Below are 17135 nucleotides of genomic sequence, written 5' to 3' on the forward strand. Positions count from 1 at the left end.
CCTACCCTCATGACTGCATCTAAGCCTGATTATTTCTCAAAGGCCCAGCCTCCTAATACCATCACATTGCAGGCTTAAGGCTTCAACATACAAATTTTAGGGGGACACAAACTTTCAGTCTGTAGCAACAGCTATGCCCATTCGTTTATGTATTACCTGTGGCTGCCTTCCTGCTACTGTGACCTAGCGGAGTAGCTGTAAAGGAGACCAAATGACCCGCAGAGCCTAAACATTTAGTATGTGGCCCTTTATGGAAAAAGGTTGCTGCTCTTAACTGGCCCCTGCTCTTGACTGTACCCGTGTGGTTCTGGCCTGTTTAATAACAGAAATCGTTTGTTTCTGGAACTCCTTGCATCTGAGTATGATTTCAAACGGAAACACACCCTGCCTTGTTTCAACCCACTGTGAATCTTGAGTCTTATGGGGTATGGTTATCTCTCTTTTTAGAATGGAAGTTCTGGCTGGGTGCAGTGGCTCACGCCTGTAATCCCAGCACTTTGAGGCAGGAGGATCACTTGAGGCCAGGTATTTGAGAACAGCCTGGGCAACATATTGAGACCCCATCTCTACAAAGTAAAGTAAAAATAAAAAGTTAGCTGGGCTGTGTGGTGCACACCTTTAGTCCCAGTTACTCAGAAGGCAGAGGCAGGAGAATTGCTTGGGCCCAGGAGGTGGAGGCTGCAGTGAGCCGTGATGGTGACACCTAACTCTAGCCTGAGTGACAAAGCAAGACCCTGTCTCTTTAAAAAAAGGAAAAACACACAGAAAGGAATGGAAGTTCTCTGAGATGTAATAGATTCTCTGAGATATAATAGGTACACTAGGATTTCTTTGTTTAGTATACAAAATGAGTCATCCTTTTTATGACATGAGAAAGTGGCTTGGTGCTCCCTGGGCTACTGAATGGAAAAAATGTGCTTCCCCATGGTGGCTGCCCTTGCCAAGCCTGTTTGACTGGCTTTTCCCAGTGTGGGCAAAGTAACCTCTGTCTTAGAAATGGAAGGCCAGCATCTGGGGGTAAAGTTTGGTTTGGGCAGAATTGAAACCAGCTGCAGATACATCAGTGCTATGCCCTGCCATTCCTTGAGCTTGGCGCAGCAGTAGGAGTGGCAAAGGTGCTTCTGGGATTGATTTGCCATAAGCACAGTTAGCTCAGGCTTCCTCTCCACTGGGAGAAGCCTGGAGACTTCCCCTGCGGCTTGCTTCTACCAGGTGAAAAAGATTCTGTCTTCCCTTTCTCCAGCATTTGGTCTGCTACACGCTTCCCCACAGCCAGGGCTCAGTGTAAGGGGGGTTAAGATCAGTCTTGTCTAAGCTACTAAGTGGTCCCCAAGTTTTTCTGGTCACATATCAATTTTATATATATATATATATATATTTTTTTTTTTTAGAGAAAGATAGGTATTTTTTAGAGAAAGGAAACACCTTTCATTCTGTTACCTAGGGTGGAGTGCAGTGGCGTGATCAGGCTTCCGAAAACCCCAACTTCCCCAGGCTCAGGTGATCCTCCCACCTCAGCCTCCCAAGTAGCTGGGACCACGGGCTAATTTTTCTGTTTTTTGTAAAGGCAAGGTTTTGCCATGTTGTCCAGGCTGGTCCTGAACTCCTGAGCTTAAGCCCACCTTGGCTTCCTAAAGTGTTAGGATTACAGGCGTGAGCCACTGTGCCCAGCCAGTTTTTTTGTTTTTTTTTTAGAGACAGGGTCTCACTCTGTCGTCCAGACTAGAGTGCAGTGGCTTGATCATAGCTCACTGCAGCCTCAAACTCCTGGACTCATGTAATCCTCCCGCCTCAGCCTCCCGAGTAGCTGGGACTACAGGTGTGTGCCGCCACACCCAGCTAGTTATTTCTTTTACTTTTTGTAGAGACCGGGGTCTTACTTTGTTGCCCAGGCTGGTCTCAAACTCCTGGCCTCAAGTGAATAATAAAACCATTTTTGAGGATATCCTGCCAATATATTCATATTTCTTTAATTTAAAATTATAGGTTAGGGCCAGGTGCGGTAGCTCACGCCTATAATCCCAGCACTTTGGGAGGCTGAGACGGGCAGATTGCCTGAGCTTAGGAGTTCAAGACCAGCTTGGGCAACATGGTAAGACCCCATCTCTGCTAAAAATACAAAAAATTAGCTGGGTGTGGTAGCACGTGCCTATAATCCCAGCTACTTGGGAGGCTGAGGCAGGAGAATCACTTGAACCCAGGAGATGGAGGTTGCAGTGAGCCAGGATTGTGTCACTGCACTCCAGCCTGGGCGACAGAGTGAGACTCTGCCTCCAAAAATTAAAATAAAGTTATGGGTTGGGCATGATGGTTCACGCCTATAATCCCAGTGCTTTGGGAGGCCAAGGTGGAAGGATTGCTTGAGCCCAGGAGTTTGAGCTCAACATAGGGAGACCTCATTTCTACAAAAACCTCTTTATTTACACATGTTCCTGTTATTAAAGTATATATATGGCCAGGCGCAGTAGCTCACGCCTGTAATCCCAGCACTTTGGAAGGCCGAGGCAGGTGGATTGCCTGAGCTCAGGAGTTTAAGACCAGCCTGGGCAACATGGGGTGCCTCTACTAAAAATACAAAAAATTAGCCAGGCATAGTGGCATGCGCCTGTGGTTCCAACTACTCAGGAGGCTGAGGTGGGAGGATCACTTGAGCCTGGGAGGCAGAGGTTGCAATGAGCAGAGATCATGCCACTGCACTCCAGCCTGGGTGACAGAGTGAGACCCCATCTCAAAATAAATATATAGATAAATAAATAAATAAATTACATATATTGTAAAGCATACAAAAATACAACTTTGACAGGACAATTGGAAAAATATAAATAAAATTCTAACTTTTTTTCTTTTTACATCCCAGTGAAGGCTGTAGGAAACCATTAATCTAAGCTGCCCTGTTTATACCACAAACATTATCTTTTAGCTCTTATTTCCAGAAAACTTTTGATTTTTTAAATGCACAATGAAAAATCAATTTTTAATTATATAAGTTGTACATGACTACATTCTCTGTTAAAAGGTTTTTAGAACTTTACCGATAAAATGAAGTTCCTTGGGCCACCAGCCCCAAACCCAATTGCCTGTTTAGGTGTATAATTTTCTTCTCTTTTTTTTTCAATAAGTGATATCACTTGTACAAGTTTCTCTGCAGCTTTTCACATTCAACACCGTTATTAGGCTCTAGCTATATCTCTCCATGTGGATCTAGTGCATTCTTTTGACTGGCATATGACGTGTCATGCCACCATTCCATCTCTCGCTCCCCTGTACAGAGGCATTCACACACAGGGTTATAGTGAACATCTCTGTGCAAGCCTCCATGGAGACATGCCTCAGTTTCTCTGGTCAGAGGTGACTCTTTGGATTCCTATCACTGAGACAAAGTAAATAGAACCAACTTCAGAAGAGACCAGTGAGGTAGAAGACTTAATTTGTACCAAATATATTCATTCATGTGGCTGGGATAACTTGTAATATAGCTTACTTACTCCAACCTCTGTTTATTACTAAGTATGTCCTATTCTGTACCAAGAAACCAACCGCATAGCATTTTCCTTCATGCAGTGAGTCCTATAAAGGCCTGTTATAGTGTATTATATTGTCATCATCTTCACCTCCATGGCAGAATGTCCCTGTGCAAGCCCTGACTCATGTGTCAGTGGGCCAGCTGCCTAGAGGCCTCCCTCCCTGTCCGTCTTCCCGCTGCTCATTGCGTTAGCAAGGAACAAGGTGGGGACATCTACCTGGGGGATAGTGGGAGATAGGGGGCAGTATCTACAAGTCACACACAGCCCTGTAGGTCCCAGTTAGGACTTTGAGCTTTGGTGCACCTCCCTGGAGAATATAGACTCTATAAGAAAAATAATTACGTTTATCTTACTATTGTATCCCCAGTGCCCAGAACAGGGTCTGTCACAAAGAAGGATGAGAAAGCAGAACCAGAAAGATCCACAGGATACAGGAACTCTCCTTTCTCCTGGCCTTGTCTCACTGCACAGATGAAGGGGGAAGTCATGCTTAAAACCCTTTCTGATTTGAAGAGTAATGTGCCCCTTAAGGAGTCTGTAGAGGGGAGGATACTTTCTGTCCTTTTCATACTTTAGTTAAAGTGCGAAAGTAGTAATCCATGTCCAGCCTGCTTTGTGGCATCAGTATTGCAGCCTACTTTTCAGCATTCACATTTGAGGAGTTCCTAGACCACCCCACTTGCAATCCAGTGCACAAAACAGACTTGAGTCTGTTAGATGTAAGAACAAGCAATGTCAAAACCAGAGCTCATTTTCCAGGTAGACAGCCCTGCCCTCCTAGGAAGCCTGCACCTGCAGCAGCAATGTGAGGGGTGAGGTAAAGGGCATCTGGACTTGCCCTTCACAGGCCACACCCCCCACCTGGAGATTTGGGGGTTGGACTTGAGGAGCAGAGTGTACGCAGGCCTCTCTCCTGCTCCTTCAGTCACTCCATCCAGTAGTATTGCATTTCTACTCTCAGCCACTCTCTCAATACATTTTTCTTTCTGCTTGTTGAGTGGTGACACTTCACTAGCTAAGGAAGGGGAAAAGCCATTGAGAAACGGTGTCGGACCTTTGCAGAGCGGCCAGTCTTCCTCCCACAGTGGTGGCTGCTCTATAGATAACCTCAGGAACCTGAGTCCCCCTGGTGGGGGCAGAAGCATGTGACCAGTAGAAGCCAAAAAGGGGAAAGAACAGAACAGCAGTTTTAGGAGTCTTCACCAAGTCACTGGAGGCAGAGAATGCCTTAGAGTTCACATGTATATGTGCCAGATGAGTGATTCTTTTATCTGATCAACCATCAATATAACCTGGATAGCTTGGAGAAAAACACTGATTCCTGGGCTCCACCTGGAAGTTCTGCTTCAGTAGGTCTGGGTCGGAGTCCAGGAACCTGTGTTTTTAGTGAGCTCCCTCAGGTGATTATGTTTCTCAGCCAGGCTTAGAAATCATCCTGCTGCTGACCTTTGAGGTTCCTTCCAGCTCTGTCCTCCATGCTGACATCCCGGTTGTGTGTGAAGTGGCACAGACCAATCTGTAACCTCTCAGAGACGGCACGTTCCAAGCAGCTGCTTGTGGGTGACACACACTACTATTGATGTAGGTGTGAAATGCAGTTATTTTTATGCAGATGAAGTTTTTACATTAATTTTTGGGATAGAAAATACACTGACAGGATTCAACATTGAAAAAAATGAAAAGATGTACTACAGAGTGTCCTAGTCCCACCCCAGCTCACAGCTACTTAGTTCTCCTCCCTCAAGCAACCATGTTATTAGTTTCTTAGGTATCTTTCCATTGAAAGAAAATACATATTCATATGTATATATATAATTTTAACAGCTTTTTGAGATAAAATTAACATGCATACAATTCATCCATTGAAAGTGTAATTCAAGCCAGGCGCGGTGGCTCACATCTGTAATTCCAACACTTTGAGATTACAGGCAGGAGGATCGCTTGAGCCCAAGAGTTTGGGACCAATCTGAGCAATATAGCAAGACCCCATCTCTACAAAGAATAAATAAAAATTAAGACTAGCTTGGTGGCATGTGCCTGTGGTCCCAGCTACTCAAGAGGCTGAAGTAGGAGGATTGCTTGAGCCTGGGAGGTGGAGGCATCAGTGAGCCATGACTGTACCACTTCATTCCAGCCTAGGTAACAGAATAAGACCCTGTCTGAAAAAAAAAAAAAATATATATATATATATATATATGTATATACACACACACACACACACAAAATTTCGTGATTTTTAGTTTATTGACAGAGTTGTGCAACCATTACCACAACCTAACTTTAGACCATTTTTGTGTTATCATTGACAATCACTCCCTATGTCTCCCTACACCACCCCTCTAACTCTAGACAACCACTAATCTCTCTGTCTTATGTGTAGCTATTAATTCCTCAGGCTTGCAGTGATGGTTGCGTACTGGAGAGTGCTCTATACCTTGCATTTTTCATCGGATACTGTATCGCCATTCCAGGCGTCTTTTGCTGTCAGGCGACAGGACGAAGGTTGCAGTCACAGAGTGGTTATGCCTGCCTGGCTCCTGGGGAGCAGAGGACTCTGTAGGAACTGGAAGTGCCTGTCTTTTGCTCTTGTGGGCTGCCATGGAAGGCCTCAGTCCTAGCCAAGCAGAAATGTATAATCTCTGTTCTTTCTCTCTTTAGAAACTCATCGCATACGGGCACATCACTGGCAACGCCCCTGACAGTGGAGCCCCTGGGAAGCGGCTGATAGACAGAATTGTTGAAACCATTTGCAATTGTTTTCAGGGCCCTCAGACTGATGAAGGGGTTCAGTTACAAATAATTAAGGTATGCCTATTTGTTTGCCTGTCTGGTTTTTAAATTAGAAAGCAAGTCCCTGTGGGAATCTGGATTTCTAATTTACCATGTGTTAGTTGTCTCAGGTGGTGCTGAGGTGGAACAGAAAGATTTAAGCATCACTTAGATCTTTTGTTAGGTGTCAGAATTTATTAGCGTGGACTGAGACAAGAAAAATGGAACCAGGTGTGTTTTCAAAGTAAACTGTTCAGCTAATAACAATGTAAATTTCTTGTGAATTAAATCGTCTTGAAATCCTCTGGTTAACCCTGGATTCCCAGTGTGGGTTTCTCAGTGGGTCTTTGTTGATATTCTTATCTCTGACTTGCCTCGGTCCTACTTCCCTGTTCGATTTCTGCTGCCAGGAATGGTTTGGCACAGATAGTACCATCTGCTTGTCTGAGAACAGGATCAGGACAGGTGTAGCCAAGGATCCAAATATTAAGTCCTGAAAGTATTAACATTATGAGGGGAGGGCTCCATGCTAGATAAACCTTTCTTAAAGCTCCCTTGAAAGCCCACTAGGGAATTGGGAAACTGACCACCATCGAAACGTTTATTTTCTGATTAATCTGGGTGAGATCACGTTGGAGTGTTATATGTCATGAGATAATTGTCTGTATTATTCATTGTAGGTTTTTCAATCAGTATTAAAATTCAGAAGTTTGGCCTTTTTTTTTTTTTTTTTTTTTTTGAGACATAGTCTTGCCCTGTCGCCTAGGCTGGAGTGCAGCGGTGCAATCTCGGCTCGCTGCAAACTCCACCTCACAGGTTCAAGCAGTTCTTGTTCCTCATCCTCCCGAGTAGCTGGGACTACAGGTGTGTGCCACCACTCCTGGACTATTTTTATATTTTTAATAGAGATGGGGTTTTACCATGTTGGCCAGGCTGGTCTTGAACTCCTGACCTCAAGTGAGCCACCCTGCCTGGCTGGAAGTTTGGCTTTTTAAAAAGTGAGCCAGTAGAAAGCCTGCTGCAACACAATTTAATTGTTTCGAGTGATTTGGATTTCATAGAACTGTTCATTGTTTTTCAACTAACAGCCATAGGAGTTGGCTCTTCATAATAATCACCTAGTTTAATTTGCAGAGCCATCTTACAATTTATTTGAAAAAAGCACACAGAAAAGAAAAACAAAACCAGACCCTCTAGAAAAGTGTGGCCATAGGAGGGCAGGAAGGTGATGTGCGTTCCTGATGGTGAAGGTCGCGGATTTCTATTTTAGGCTCTTCTGACTGCAGTGACTTCCCCACACATTGAAATTCATGAGGGTACTATCCTGCAGACAGTGAGAACATGTTACAATATCTATTTGGCCAGCAAAAATCTCATCAATCAAACCACTGCCAAGGCTACCCTTACTCAGATGCTGAACGTCATTTTCACCCGCATGGAGAACCAAGTGGTGAGTGACAGCACTTACGTGCTAGGGGCAAGACATCATTGCTCTCTGAACTCTATCATGTGTGACCTTGGTGCCTGTGAAGAATCACTAGCATTTTAAAGCTACCCCTTCTTCCTGTGGATTCTCTGTACTGTGCTTTTGTTCTTGCTTTAAAAATCAGAGAAACTAACGGGTTTTGAAATTTGTGTTCAGAATTTGTTTGGAGATTGTCAAAGGAATTTATTTCCTTTTAAATATGTTATCCTTTTGGCTGGAATTTTTCTTTCTTTCTTTCTTTCTTTTTTTTTCCTTTTTTTCTTTTTTTGGAGAGAGGGTCTTGTTCTATTGTCCAAGCTGGAGCGCAGTGACATGATCATGGCTCACTGCAGGCTTGACCTTCCCAGCTCAAGCAGTCTTCCCACCTCAACCTCCGAAGTAGCTGGGACTACAGGCATGTGCCACCACACCCAGCTAATTTTTTTATTTTCTATAGAGACAGAGTTTCACCATGTTGCCCAGGTTGGTCTCGAACTCCTGGGCTCAAGAATTCCTGCTGCCTCAGCCTTCCAAAGTGCTGAAATTATAGGCGTTAACCACCGCGCCCAGCCCAGGAAATTTTTTAAGTAATAGGCTGGCATAATTTTTCTTCCTTACCAAAATGCTGTATCCCCCTTTTGTTGCCTTTTAGTTGCAGGAGGCCAGAGAACTGGAAAAACCAATCCAGTCAAAACCCCAGTCCCCTGTGATCCAAGCTGCAGCAGTATCCCCAAAGTTTGTTCGTTTGAAGCACAGTCAGGCACAAAGCAAACCAACAACTCCCGAAAAAACAGATTTAACCAACGGTGAACATGCCAGGAGTGATTCTGGAAAAGTAAGCACAGAAAATGGAGACGCACCCAGAGAAAGAGGCTCATCACTGTCAGGTACGGGCTGATATGGTATCGCTCTTTTTCCAAGTGTGAGAGGGAATCAGCCTGTGTGAGGGGCAGAAGAAGTGTATGTCATAACATCTGAAGGAAACCTCTGATAACAGCTTATCTCTTTCTGGGCCTTTCCCTTTGCTTTTCTCTTAGGGAACACAACCAGTGAGGCATGATGTCAAGTGTCCCGTTGTCAGCTGTGCTGTTTTCTCTAAATAGTACTGGGATGTATCTAGCTGCTACTTCTTCATGTCAGCGTCAGTGTAACAGGTTCAGGTTGGGACACTTATCTTTCAGTAAATTGATTGGGTGATTAGTCACTCAGTGTCCACAGGAGGACAGGGGCTTAGATTCTCATGTCTACACTGGATCTCCATGCCTTGCCCAGTGCCTAGCAGTAGCCACTCATAGATATCCATGGAAGGAGCCAGAAGGTAGCAGGTGGATGGACGGATAGACAGATGGACAGATAGCTTTGTTTTCTTCTTCTGGTGACCATGTACATCACTTGTTTTTGTTGGGTTTTTAAGTGAGAGACTAACCCACACCTGATTATATTCTTAAAGTAAATGAAATGAAATACTGGATTGAGTTGTTATAAGATGATACTTCTGACTGTTCATATCTCTCCCTGGGCAGTTTGTAGGAACCAGATCCAAAATTGGTATTTTTTCAGGAATTTCCTTTCCCAAGTGATTCTGTCAAATGCTTCTTCACTCAAGCAGGTTGTTCTATACAAAATATCTGACCTGTCTTCATAACTGATCTCATTTCTTCTTCAGCCACATTACTGATAATGATTTCTGTTGGTAGTATGTTCCCTACTGGAGTGCACATATTTGAACAGGTTTTATTCCTTTATAATTTACCAGACTGCTTGATGTACATGAGAACAGACCAAGTGTTGTTGCTGGAATGTTGTTTGGTATTCATTTACTCAAGGAAAGCACAAAAGAAAAAATTGCCACCAAGAGTGGTGTTTGTCTCAGGGTGAGCACGGAGTTGCCTTCTACTTACTCCTGCTGTCGAGAGTCCTAAGGAAGGTGCTCAGAATCCCCCGGCCCACCCTCTGTGTCTGTTATCATCTTTGCCTTTGTAACTCTCTAGGGAAAGGACCAGGTTTTTACTGTAACCCTTATTAAGCTGTGATCAGTCAATAAATATTAATATTTAAATACACTGTAATAAGCATAGCTGTGCAGATATAAAACCAAGTCTCTCTGAGCTGCATAAAAGTGCTTCCACTTTAGCCCATTTTCTGTACAGCAGCCAAAGTGATCTCTTAAAAGCGTGAATTAGAGCATGACCCCTGCTCAAACCCCTTTGGTAACTCCCCATCCTGTGCCATTCTGACTGAAATCCATGCCCTGTCCTCATAGCTTATACCTCTCTTTCTCTTTTTTGCTACACAATGCACAGGTGCCCTTTCTGGTTATTGAACGGCTGTGCTTGTTTCTCCCTCAGTGCCTTTGCACTTACTGTCCCTTCCCTGCCTCTGAACCCCTTGTATCTTCAGGTCTCTCAGTTCAGACTGAGAGAGGCTTCTCTGATCAACTTCTGTAGCTCGTCATCATATCTGTCCCATTATCTTTTATTTTTTTCCATAGTACTTACAATACCTGAAATTACTGAAGGGTTCTGTTCACTTGTTCCTGGACTGAAGCCTAGGCTGCCCTGCTTACCACCATATTCCCAACACCTAGAATGGTGCCTGGCACACGCAGCAGACATTGAGCAAATACATTTTTTGAATGAATGGGGAAAAAACGTTATTGCTAGAATATAATTTTGTAGAAACACAGTAACTTGAAGTTCTGCTCTAACAAAGAGAAAATAATTTGCTGTTAGCATGTTGCTGTGGATTTTGTGGCCAATACTTGGTGCATCCTGTGAGACTTTCCCAGGAACATGGGAATCAGATTGCCTGGGAGAAGCAAACCCCAGACCTGCAAATAGTGGGTCAGAACGGAAGTGTGCTGTTACCTTTAAAAAGAGCAAGTGGGCTGGGTGCCATGGCACACACCTGTATTCCCAGTTACTTGGGAGGTTGAGGCAAGAGGATCACTTGAGGCCAGGAGTTTGAGGCTGCAGTGTGTCTGTGAATAGCCTTCTGTGCTCCAGCCTAGGCAACAAAACAAGACCCCCTCTCTAAATAAATAAACACCCCATCTCTAAATCAGTCAGTCAATCTTAAAGGAGCAAATGACTTCCAGTTCTCAGGACTAGGCTCTAAAGAAAGAACAGGTCCTTCAGAAGAGGGAGTTGAACAAGGGAGACACGTACCCAGGGGTGGAGTCCAGGCATCAAGGCCCAGTGAAAGGCCTGAGCTCTAGTGCCTCTGTGGCTATTATTTTTACATATTACTAAAGTGCATGGATGTTGGACACAACCATGGGGCTCTCCCACAGACTGTCCTGTAGTAATCACCATCACATGGCCAACCCTAACTGGACACTCACTGTACTGCTGACTCGGCATTCAACATAATGTTTTCCAATTTAATTAACTGGGAATCCCCCCCACAGCCTTCCTAGGATAATTTGCCTCCCGTGTTATTTGTGTAGATGAAGAGAATTCACCAATAGACCTGAACATCTGTGGTGGCTCACGCCTCCAATCCCAGCACTTTGGGAGGCCAAGGCAGGCGGGCCACTTGAGGCCAGGAGTTAAAGTTTGTTTTTAGGATTCTGACTTTTAACTCCCAGCATCAGACATCAGTGTGTGTACATTTTTACAGATACTGTGTAGAATTACCTATGTGTTTGTGTGGATTTCTTAGCTCACTTTGTGCATCTTTTTTTTTTTTTTTTTTTTTTTGAGAATGAGTCTCGCCATCTTGCCCAGGCTGTAGTGCAGTGGTGAGATCTTGGCTCACTGCAACCTCTGCCTCTGCCTCCCAGGTTCAAGTGATTCCCCTGCCTCAGCCTCCTGAGTAGCTGGGACCACAGGCTCACACCACCACGTCTGGCTAATTTTGTATTTTTTAGTAGAAACGGAGTTTCACCATGTTGGCCAGGCTGGTCTCGAACTCCTGACCTCAGGTGATCCACCCGTCTCAGCCTCCCAAAGTAATGGGATTACAGGCGTGAGCCACCACGCCCAACCAGGATCTTTGTTTTAGACAGCAATATGTTCCAAATGCCTGGAACTGTGCTGGACACATACACACTCAGTTTGTTGATTGAATGAATCTTACCGCCCCACCATCCCCCATGCTCCCTATTTAACTGGACAGAGAACAGGGATGTGGGGAGGCCTTATCTCAGACTCCTCCCATTTTTTCCCCATTATTCTTAGCATGTGACTTCTATCCTTAGGGTCATCTTATGGCTCAGGATCCTGTCATTTTGTTCCAGGTAGGAAGAAAGAGGAAGAGATAGGACTGAAGAACTCTGCCAGCTGAGTCACCCCCCTTCTAAAGAGGAGTCTTCTGGAGCTTGTTGCCACCCCTGATAACTTATGCTTACCCCTCATTGGCTATAACTTCATCACATGATCACCCTTTCTGCAAGAAAGGCTGAGAAATGTAGGCATATTCCCTCCCAAAACAAAATTCAGGATCTGTTAGGAAGGATATGAGTTAGAGAACTGGCAGTGCCTGCCACAGAGTGTTCTCCAGCTGGCTAGGGAGGGAATGGCAGCAAGGTTTCTCCTATGTGAGCCTATTCAAGGTGGCCCTCTTATTTTGCTTCGGGGCAGAGTCTGAAACAGATAGGGTCTGGTGCCTAATCAGTAGTGGTGGTGATATCCCAGGGAAGCAGCAGAACCAGTGGTTTTTAAGTAGATTCTTTGTACCTCTCAAAGGTTTGATTTGATTTAATTATCAAACACTTTCACAGCATGCTTGAAACTTAGATACAATGGACTTAGTAGTGGTTATCACAGCATCCAGAAAAGCCTCTTCTGAGACCTATCCAAGGCTGTCATGTCAGCAGGGGAAGCAGTCCACAGTTACTGGGTAGAGTCTTCCTGCTTTGGGGCCTCTACTGGGATTTTTCCTTAGCAGCTCCCTCTTCGGGAACCTTCTGCTGGTGTTCGGGCTTTCTGACTCTCCTTAGCTCTTCCTGGCCTGAGAATGTTTTGATTTTGCATAAGTACTATTATGGATCCTGCCTATTAAGGAATATGAGTTATATACTCTATCCCTCCAAAAAATGTTGCTCTTGATGCTATTTAAATGGAAAAACTGCAGTGAGGGAAAGAGGAGATCCATGCTGACGTGAAATTTTGTTTTTCTCCTTAGGAATGAAAGCTAGTGAAGGTTTTAACTAAGTGGAACTACTTGCAGTGTGATTCCTTGGAAATTTTCATTATGGATTTAGTCTGCAGGGCCAGGCGGGTGACAGAAATCAGCAGGCTTCTGTCATGAGGACATCATAAATGTCTTCACACAAGCACCTACATATAAACACACAGGCCTAATAAAAAGTAGCATTTGAGAGCTCACTTTTTTCAGGCACTGTTTTAAATGCTTTATGTGTATCATTCTCACAGGGCTTTGTTTACTGGTAAGGAAACTGAGGCTTGGGGAGGTTAAGTAACTTAAGTCCCCACAGTGGGAAGTGGCAGAGCAGGGACCCGGACCAGGCATGCAGGCTCCAGAGCCCTCGCTGTTATTCATCATGCTGAATTCACTTCTACAAGGGAACATTTTTTCTCTGATGTTCTTTTTTTTTTTTTTGAGACGGAGTCTCGCTCTGTCGCCCAGGCTGGAGTGCAGTGGCGCAATCTCGGCTCACTGCAAGCTCCGCCTCCTGGGTTCACGCCATTCTCCTGCCTCAGCCTCCTGAGTAGCTGGGACTACAGGCGCCCGCCACTACGCCTGGCTAATTTTTTTTTGTATTTTTAGTAGAGATGGTGTTTCACCACGCTAGCCAGGATGGTCTCGATCTCCTGACCTCGTGATCCGCCCACCTCGGCCTCCCAAAGTGCTGAGATTACAGGTGTGAGCCACCGTGCCCAGCCTTCTCTGATGTTCTTAAAACACCCTGCCCAGTCAGCCTCCCATTTTCTCTGCTCTTGACAGACATGTTACTTTCCTGCTTACTGTGTAGTAACAACAGTGGTCCAAGTGTGATGGCACCTCGCATTTGGCCCCAAGGGAAGGGAGTCGATTGGGAGTGGTGAGGACTGAGGCAACAGGGTATCAGCTGAGTTCATGCCCTGGCTGAAGAGGGCAGCTTCACCTGGTTCCAGCCAGTTGTGGCCCAGTGTTGCCACATAGTTGGGTTTTTTAAATAGAAGCCCATTCTGGTTTTTGTGAGTAGTCTCCTGGTTTTTAAATGTTGGCAGCTAATTCAGAAGTTTTAAAAAGCAGCACATAGGCTAAGCAATACATATGTACAGGCAGAGGTACTTGCCAGTCACCACTCTATAGCCTCTGGTCTAACTCACTGAGGCTGTAGCTTCTTTGATAAAATGAGTTGATATTTCTTGGGTGTTGAATGTAAATGAGGTGCTGTGTACTTTGGAATGTATGATACAGATTGGAAACTCTCACCATAATTTTATTAATATCATAGCATCAGAGAAGGTTGGGACTGGAAAGGAACTTGGAAATATTTAGTCATATGTTTTCCAAATTACAAGAGGTGAGATGTCATGATAAGTGAACCCTTCCTTCCCTCCTTCCTTCCCTCCCTCCCTCCCTCCCTCCCTCCCTCCCTCCCTCCCTCCCTCCCTCCCTCCCTCCTTCCCTCCGTCCCTCCTTCCCTCCCTCCTTCCCTCCCTCCTTCCCTCCCTCCTTCCTTCCCTCCGTCCCTCCCTCCCTCCCTCCCTTCTTCTCTCCTCCCCTCCCTCCCTCCTTCCCTCCCTCCCTCCCTCCTTCCCTCCCTCCCTCCTTCCCTCCCTCCCTCCGTCCTTCCCTCCCTCCCTCCTTCCCTCCCTCCCTCCCTCCTTCCTTCCCTCCGTCCCTCCCTCCCTCCTTTCTTCTCTCCTTCCCTCCCTCCCTCCTTCCCTCCCTCCCTCCTTCCTTCCCTCCTTCCCTCCCTCCCTCCTTCCTTCCCTCCTTCCCTCCCTCCCTCCTTCCTTCCCTCCTTCCCTCCCTCCTTCCCTCCCTCCCTCCTTCCTTCCCTTCTTCCTTTCCTCCTTCCTTCTCTCCTTCCCTCCCTCCTTCCCTTCTTCCTTCCCTCCCTCCCTCCTTCCTTCCTTCCTTCCTTTCTCCTTCCCTCCCTCCCTCACTCCCTCCCTCCTTCTTTTCCTCCCTCCCTCCTTCCTTCCCTCCTTTCCACCCTCCCTCTTTCCCTCCCTCCCTCCGTCCCTCCTTCCTTCCCTCCCTCCCTCCCTCCCTCCTTCCCTCCTTCCTTCCCTCCCTCCCTCCCTCCTTCCCTCCTTCCTTCCTTCCGTTTTGAGACAGGTTCTCACTCTGTCACCCAGGCTGGAGTGCAGTGGTGCAATCTCAAATCACTGCAACCTCTGCCACTCAGGCTCAAGTGATCCTCCTGACTCAGCCTCCCGAGGAGCTAGGACTACAGGTGTGCCCTGCTGATTTTTATACTTTTTGTAGAGATGGGGTTTTGCTGTGTTGTCCAAGCTAGTCTCAAACTCCTGAGTTCAGGTGATCCTCCCCACCTCAACCTCCCAAAGTGCTGGGATTACAGGCATGAGCCACCATGCCCCACCAGAACGTTTTATATTTTAATGGTTATTTATTTTAATATGCATTCAGAAAATATAACTAATGTATGAAAACTGTTATTTTGTGAATTTTATTGCTTAAGGTGAGTTAAAGAGCACTAGTAAATACTCGCAGTCATGCATTGCTTAACAACAGGGATACGTTCTGAGAAATGAGTCATAGGCAGTTTCACTGTTGTGCGAAAGAATATTATGGGTATACTTACACAAACCTAGATGGTATAGCCTACTACATACCATATGTATAGCTTGTAGGTGTGGGCATATGGTATAGCCTATTGCTCCTAGGCTATAAACCTGTACACCATGTTACTGTATTGAATACTGTACACTTTGGTAACACAGTGGTAAGTATTTGAAAAAGTACAGTCACAATGCAGTACAAAAGATAAAAACTGATATACCTGTATGGGGCACTTACCATGGATGGAGCTTGCAGGACTGGAAGTTACTCCAGTGAGTCAGTGAGTGAGCAGTGAGTGAATGTGAAGGCCTGGGACATGACCATATGCCACTGCAGGCTTTATAAACACTGTACACTTAGGCTACCCTAAATTTATAAAAATAATTTTCTTTTTTTTTTGAGACCGAGTTTTGCTCCTGTCGCCTAGGCTGGAGTGCAGTGGCACGATCACTGCTCACTGCAACCTCCACCTCCCAGGTTCAAGTGATTCTCCTGCCTCAGCCTCCCGAGTAGCTGGGATTACAGGTGCCCGCTACCACACCTGGCTAATTTTTGTATTTTTGGTAGAGACTGGGTTTCTGTTGTTGACCAGGCTGGTCTCGAACTCCAGATCTCAGGTGATCCACCCGCCTTGGCCTCCCAAAGTGCTGGGATTACAGGCATGAGCCACTGTGCCCAGCCTATAAAATTAATTTTCTGGCTGGGCGCGGTGGCTTATGCCTGTAATCCCAGCATTTTGGGAGGCCGAGGCAGGCAGATCACGAGGTCAAGAGATTGAGACCATCCTGGCCAACATAGTGAAACCCCTTCTCTACTAAAAATACAAAAATTAGCTGGGCATGGTGGTGCACACCTGTAGTCTCAGTTACCAGGAGGCTGAGGCAGGAGAATCGCTTGAACCCGGGAGGCGGAGGTTGCAGTGAACCGAGAGTGTGCCACTGCACTCGACCCTGGCAACAGAGCGAGACTCTGTCTCAAAATATACTACTACTACTACTACTACTACTAATTTTCTTTATTCAATAATAAATTAATTTTAGCTTACTGTAACATTTTTACCTTATAAACAATTTTTTTTAACTTTTTGGCTCTTGTAATAGCACCTAGTTTAAAACAAACGCATGGTACAGATGCACAAAAATATTTTTTCTTTATATTCTTATTCTATACTTTTTTTTTCTATTTCTTAAATTTTTAGGTTTTTAAAACTTTAAAATTATTTTTGTTAAAAACTAAGCCCACAAAACACACAGATTAGCCTAGGCCTACACAGGGTCAGGATCATTCATATCACTGTCTTCCACCTCCACATCTTGTCCCTTGGAAGGTCTTCAGGGGCAATAACACACATGGAGTTGGTATCTCCTATAATAACAATATTTTCTTCCGGAATGCCTCCTGAACCTGCCTGAGACTTTTTTACAGTTAACTTTTTCTTTTTTAAATAAGTAGAAGGCAATGACAATAAAGAGTATAGTATAGGCTGAGCACGGTGGCTCACACCTGTAATCCCAACACTTTGGGAGGCTGAGGCAGGCAGATCACTTGAGGTCAGGAGTTTGAGGCCAGCCTGGCCAACATGGCAAAACCCTGTCTCTACTAAAAATACAAAAATTAGCTGGGTGTGGTGGCAGACGCCTATAATCCCAGTTACTCAGGAGGCTGAGGCAGGA

The 17135-nt window shown here is 45.2% G+C and overlaps 1 protein-coding gene across 6 annotated transcripts in view; it reads left to right on the plus strand.

Moving 5' to 3' along the window:
• Window positions 1-17135, plus strand: part of ARFGEF2 (ADP ribosylation factor guanine nucleotide exchange factor 2) — a 115052-nt gene that overhangs the window by 23294 nt on the left and 74623 nt on the right. For 4 of the 6 annotated variants that reach the window (XM_008961478.6, XM_014343089.5, XM_055104857.2 and 1 more), the window contains 3 exons: window positions 6183-6329; window positions 7564-7743; window positions 8411-8645. In XM_008961478.6, coding sequence (XP_008959726.3) covers window positions 6183-6329; window positions 7564-7743; window positions 8411-8645 — 562 coding nt within the window. The remainder of the gene's footprint in view (window positions 1-6182; window positions 6330-7563; window positions 7744-8410; window positions 8646-17135) is intronic. The other 2 variants (XM_034947507.3, XM_034947508.3) reach the window with 1 other exon arrangement.

This window comes from Pan paniscus, chromosome 21 (assembly GCF_029289425.2).
Source record: "Pan paniscus chromosome 21, NHGRI_mPanPan1-v2.0_pri, whole genome shotgun sequence".
Lineage (NCBI taxonomy): Eukaryota > Metazoa > Chordata > Mammalia > Primates > Hominidae > Pan > Pan paniscus.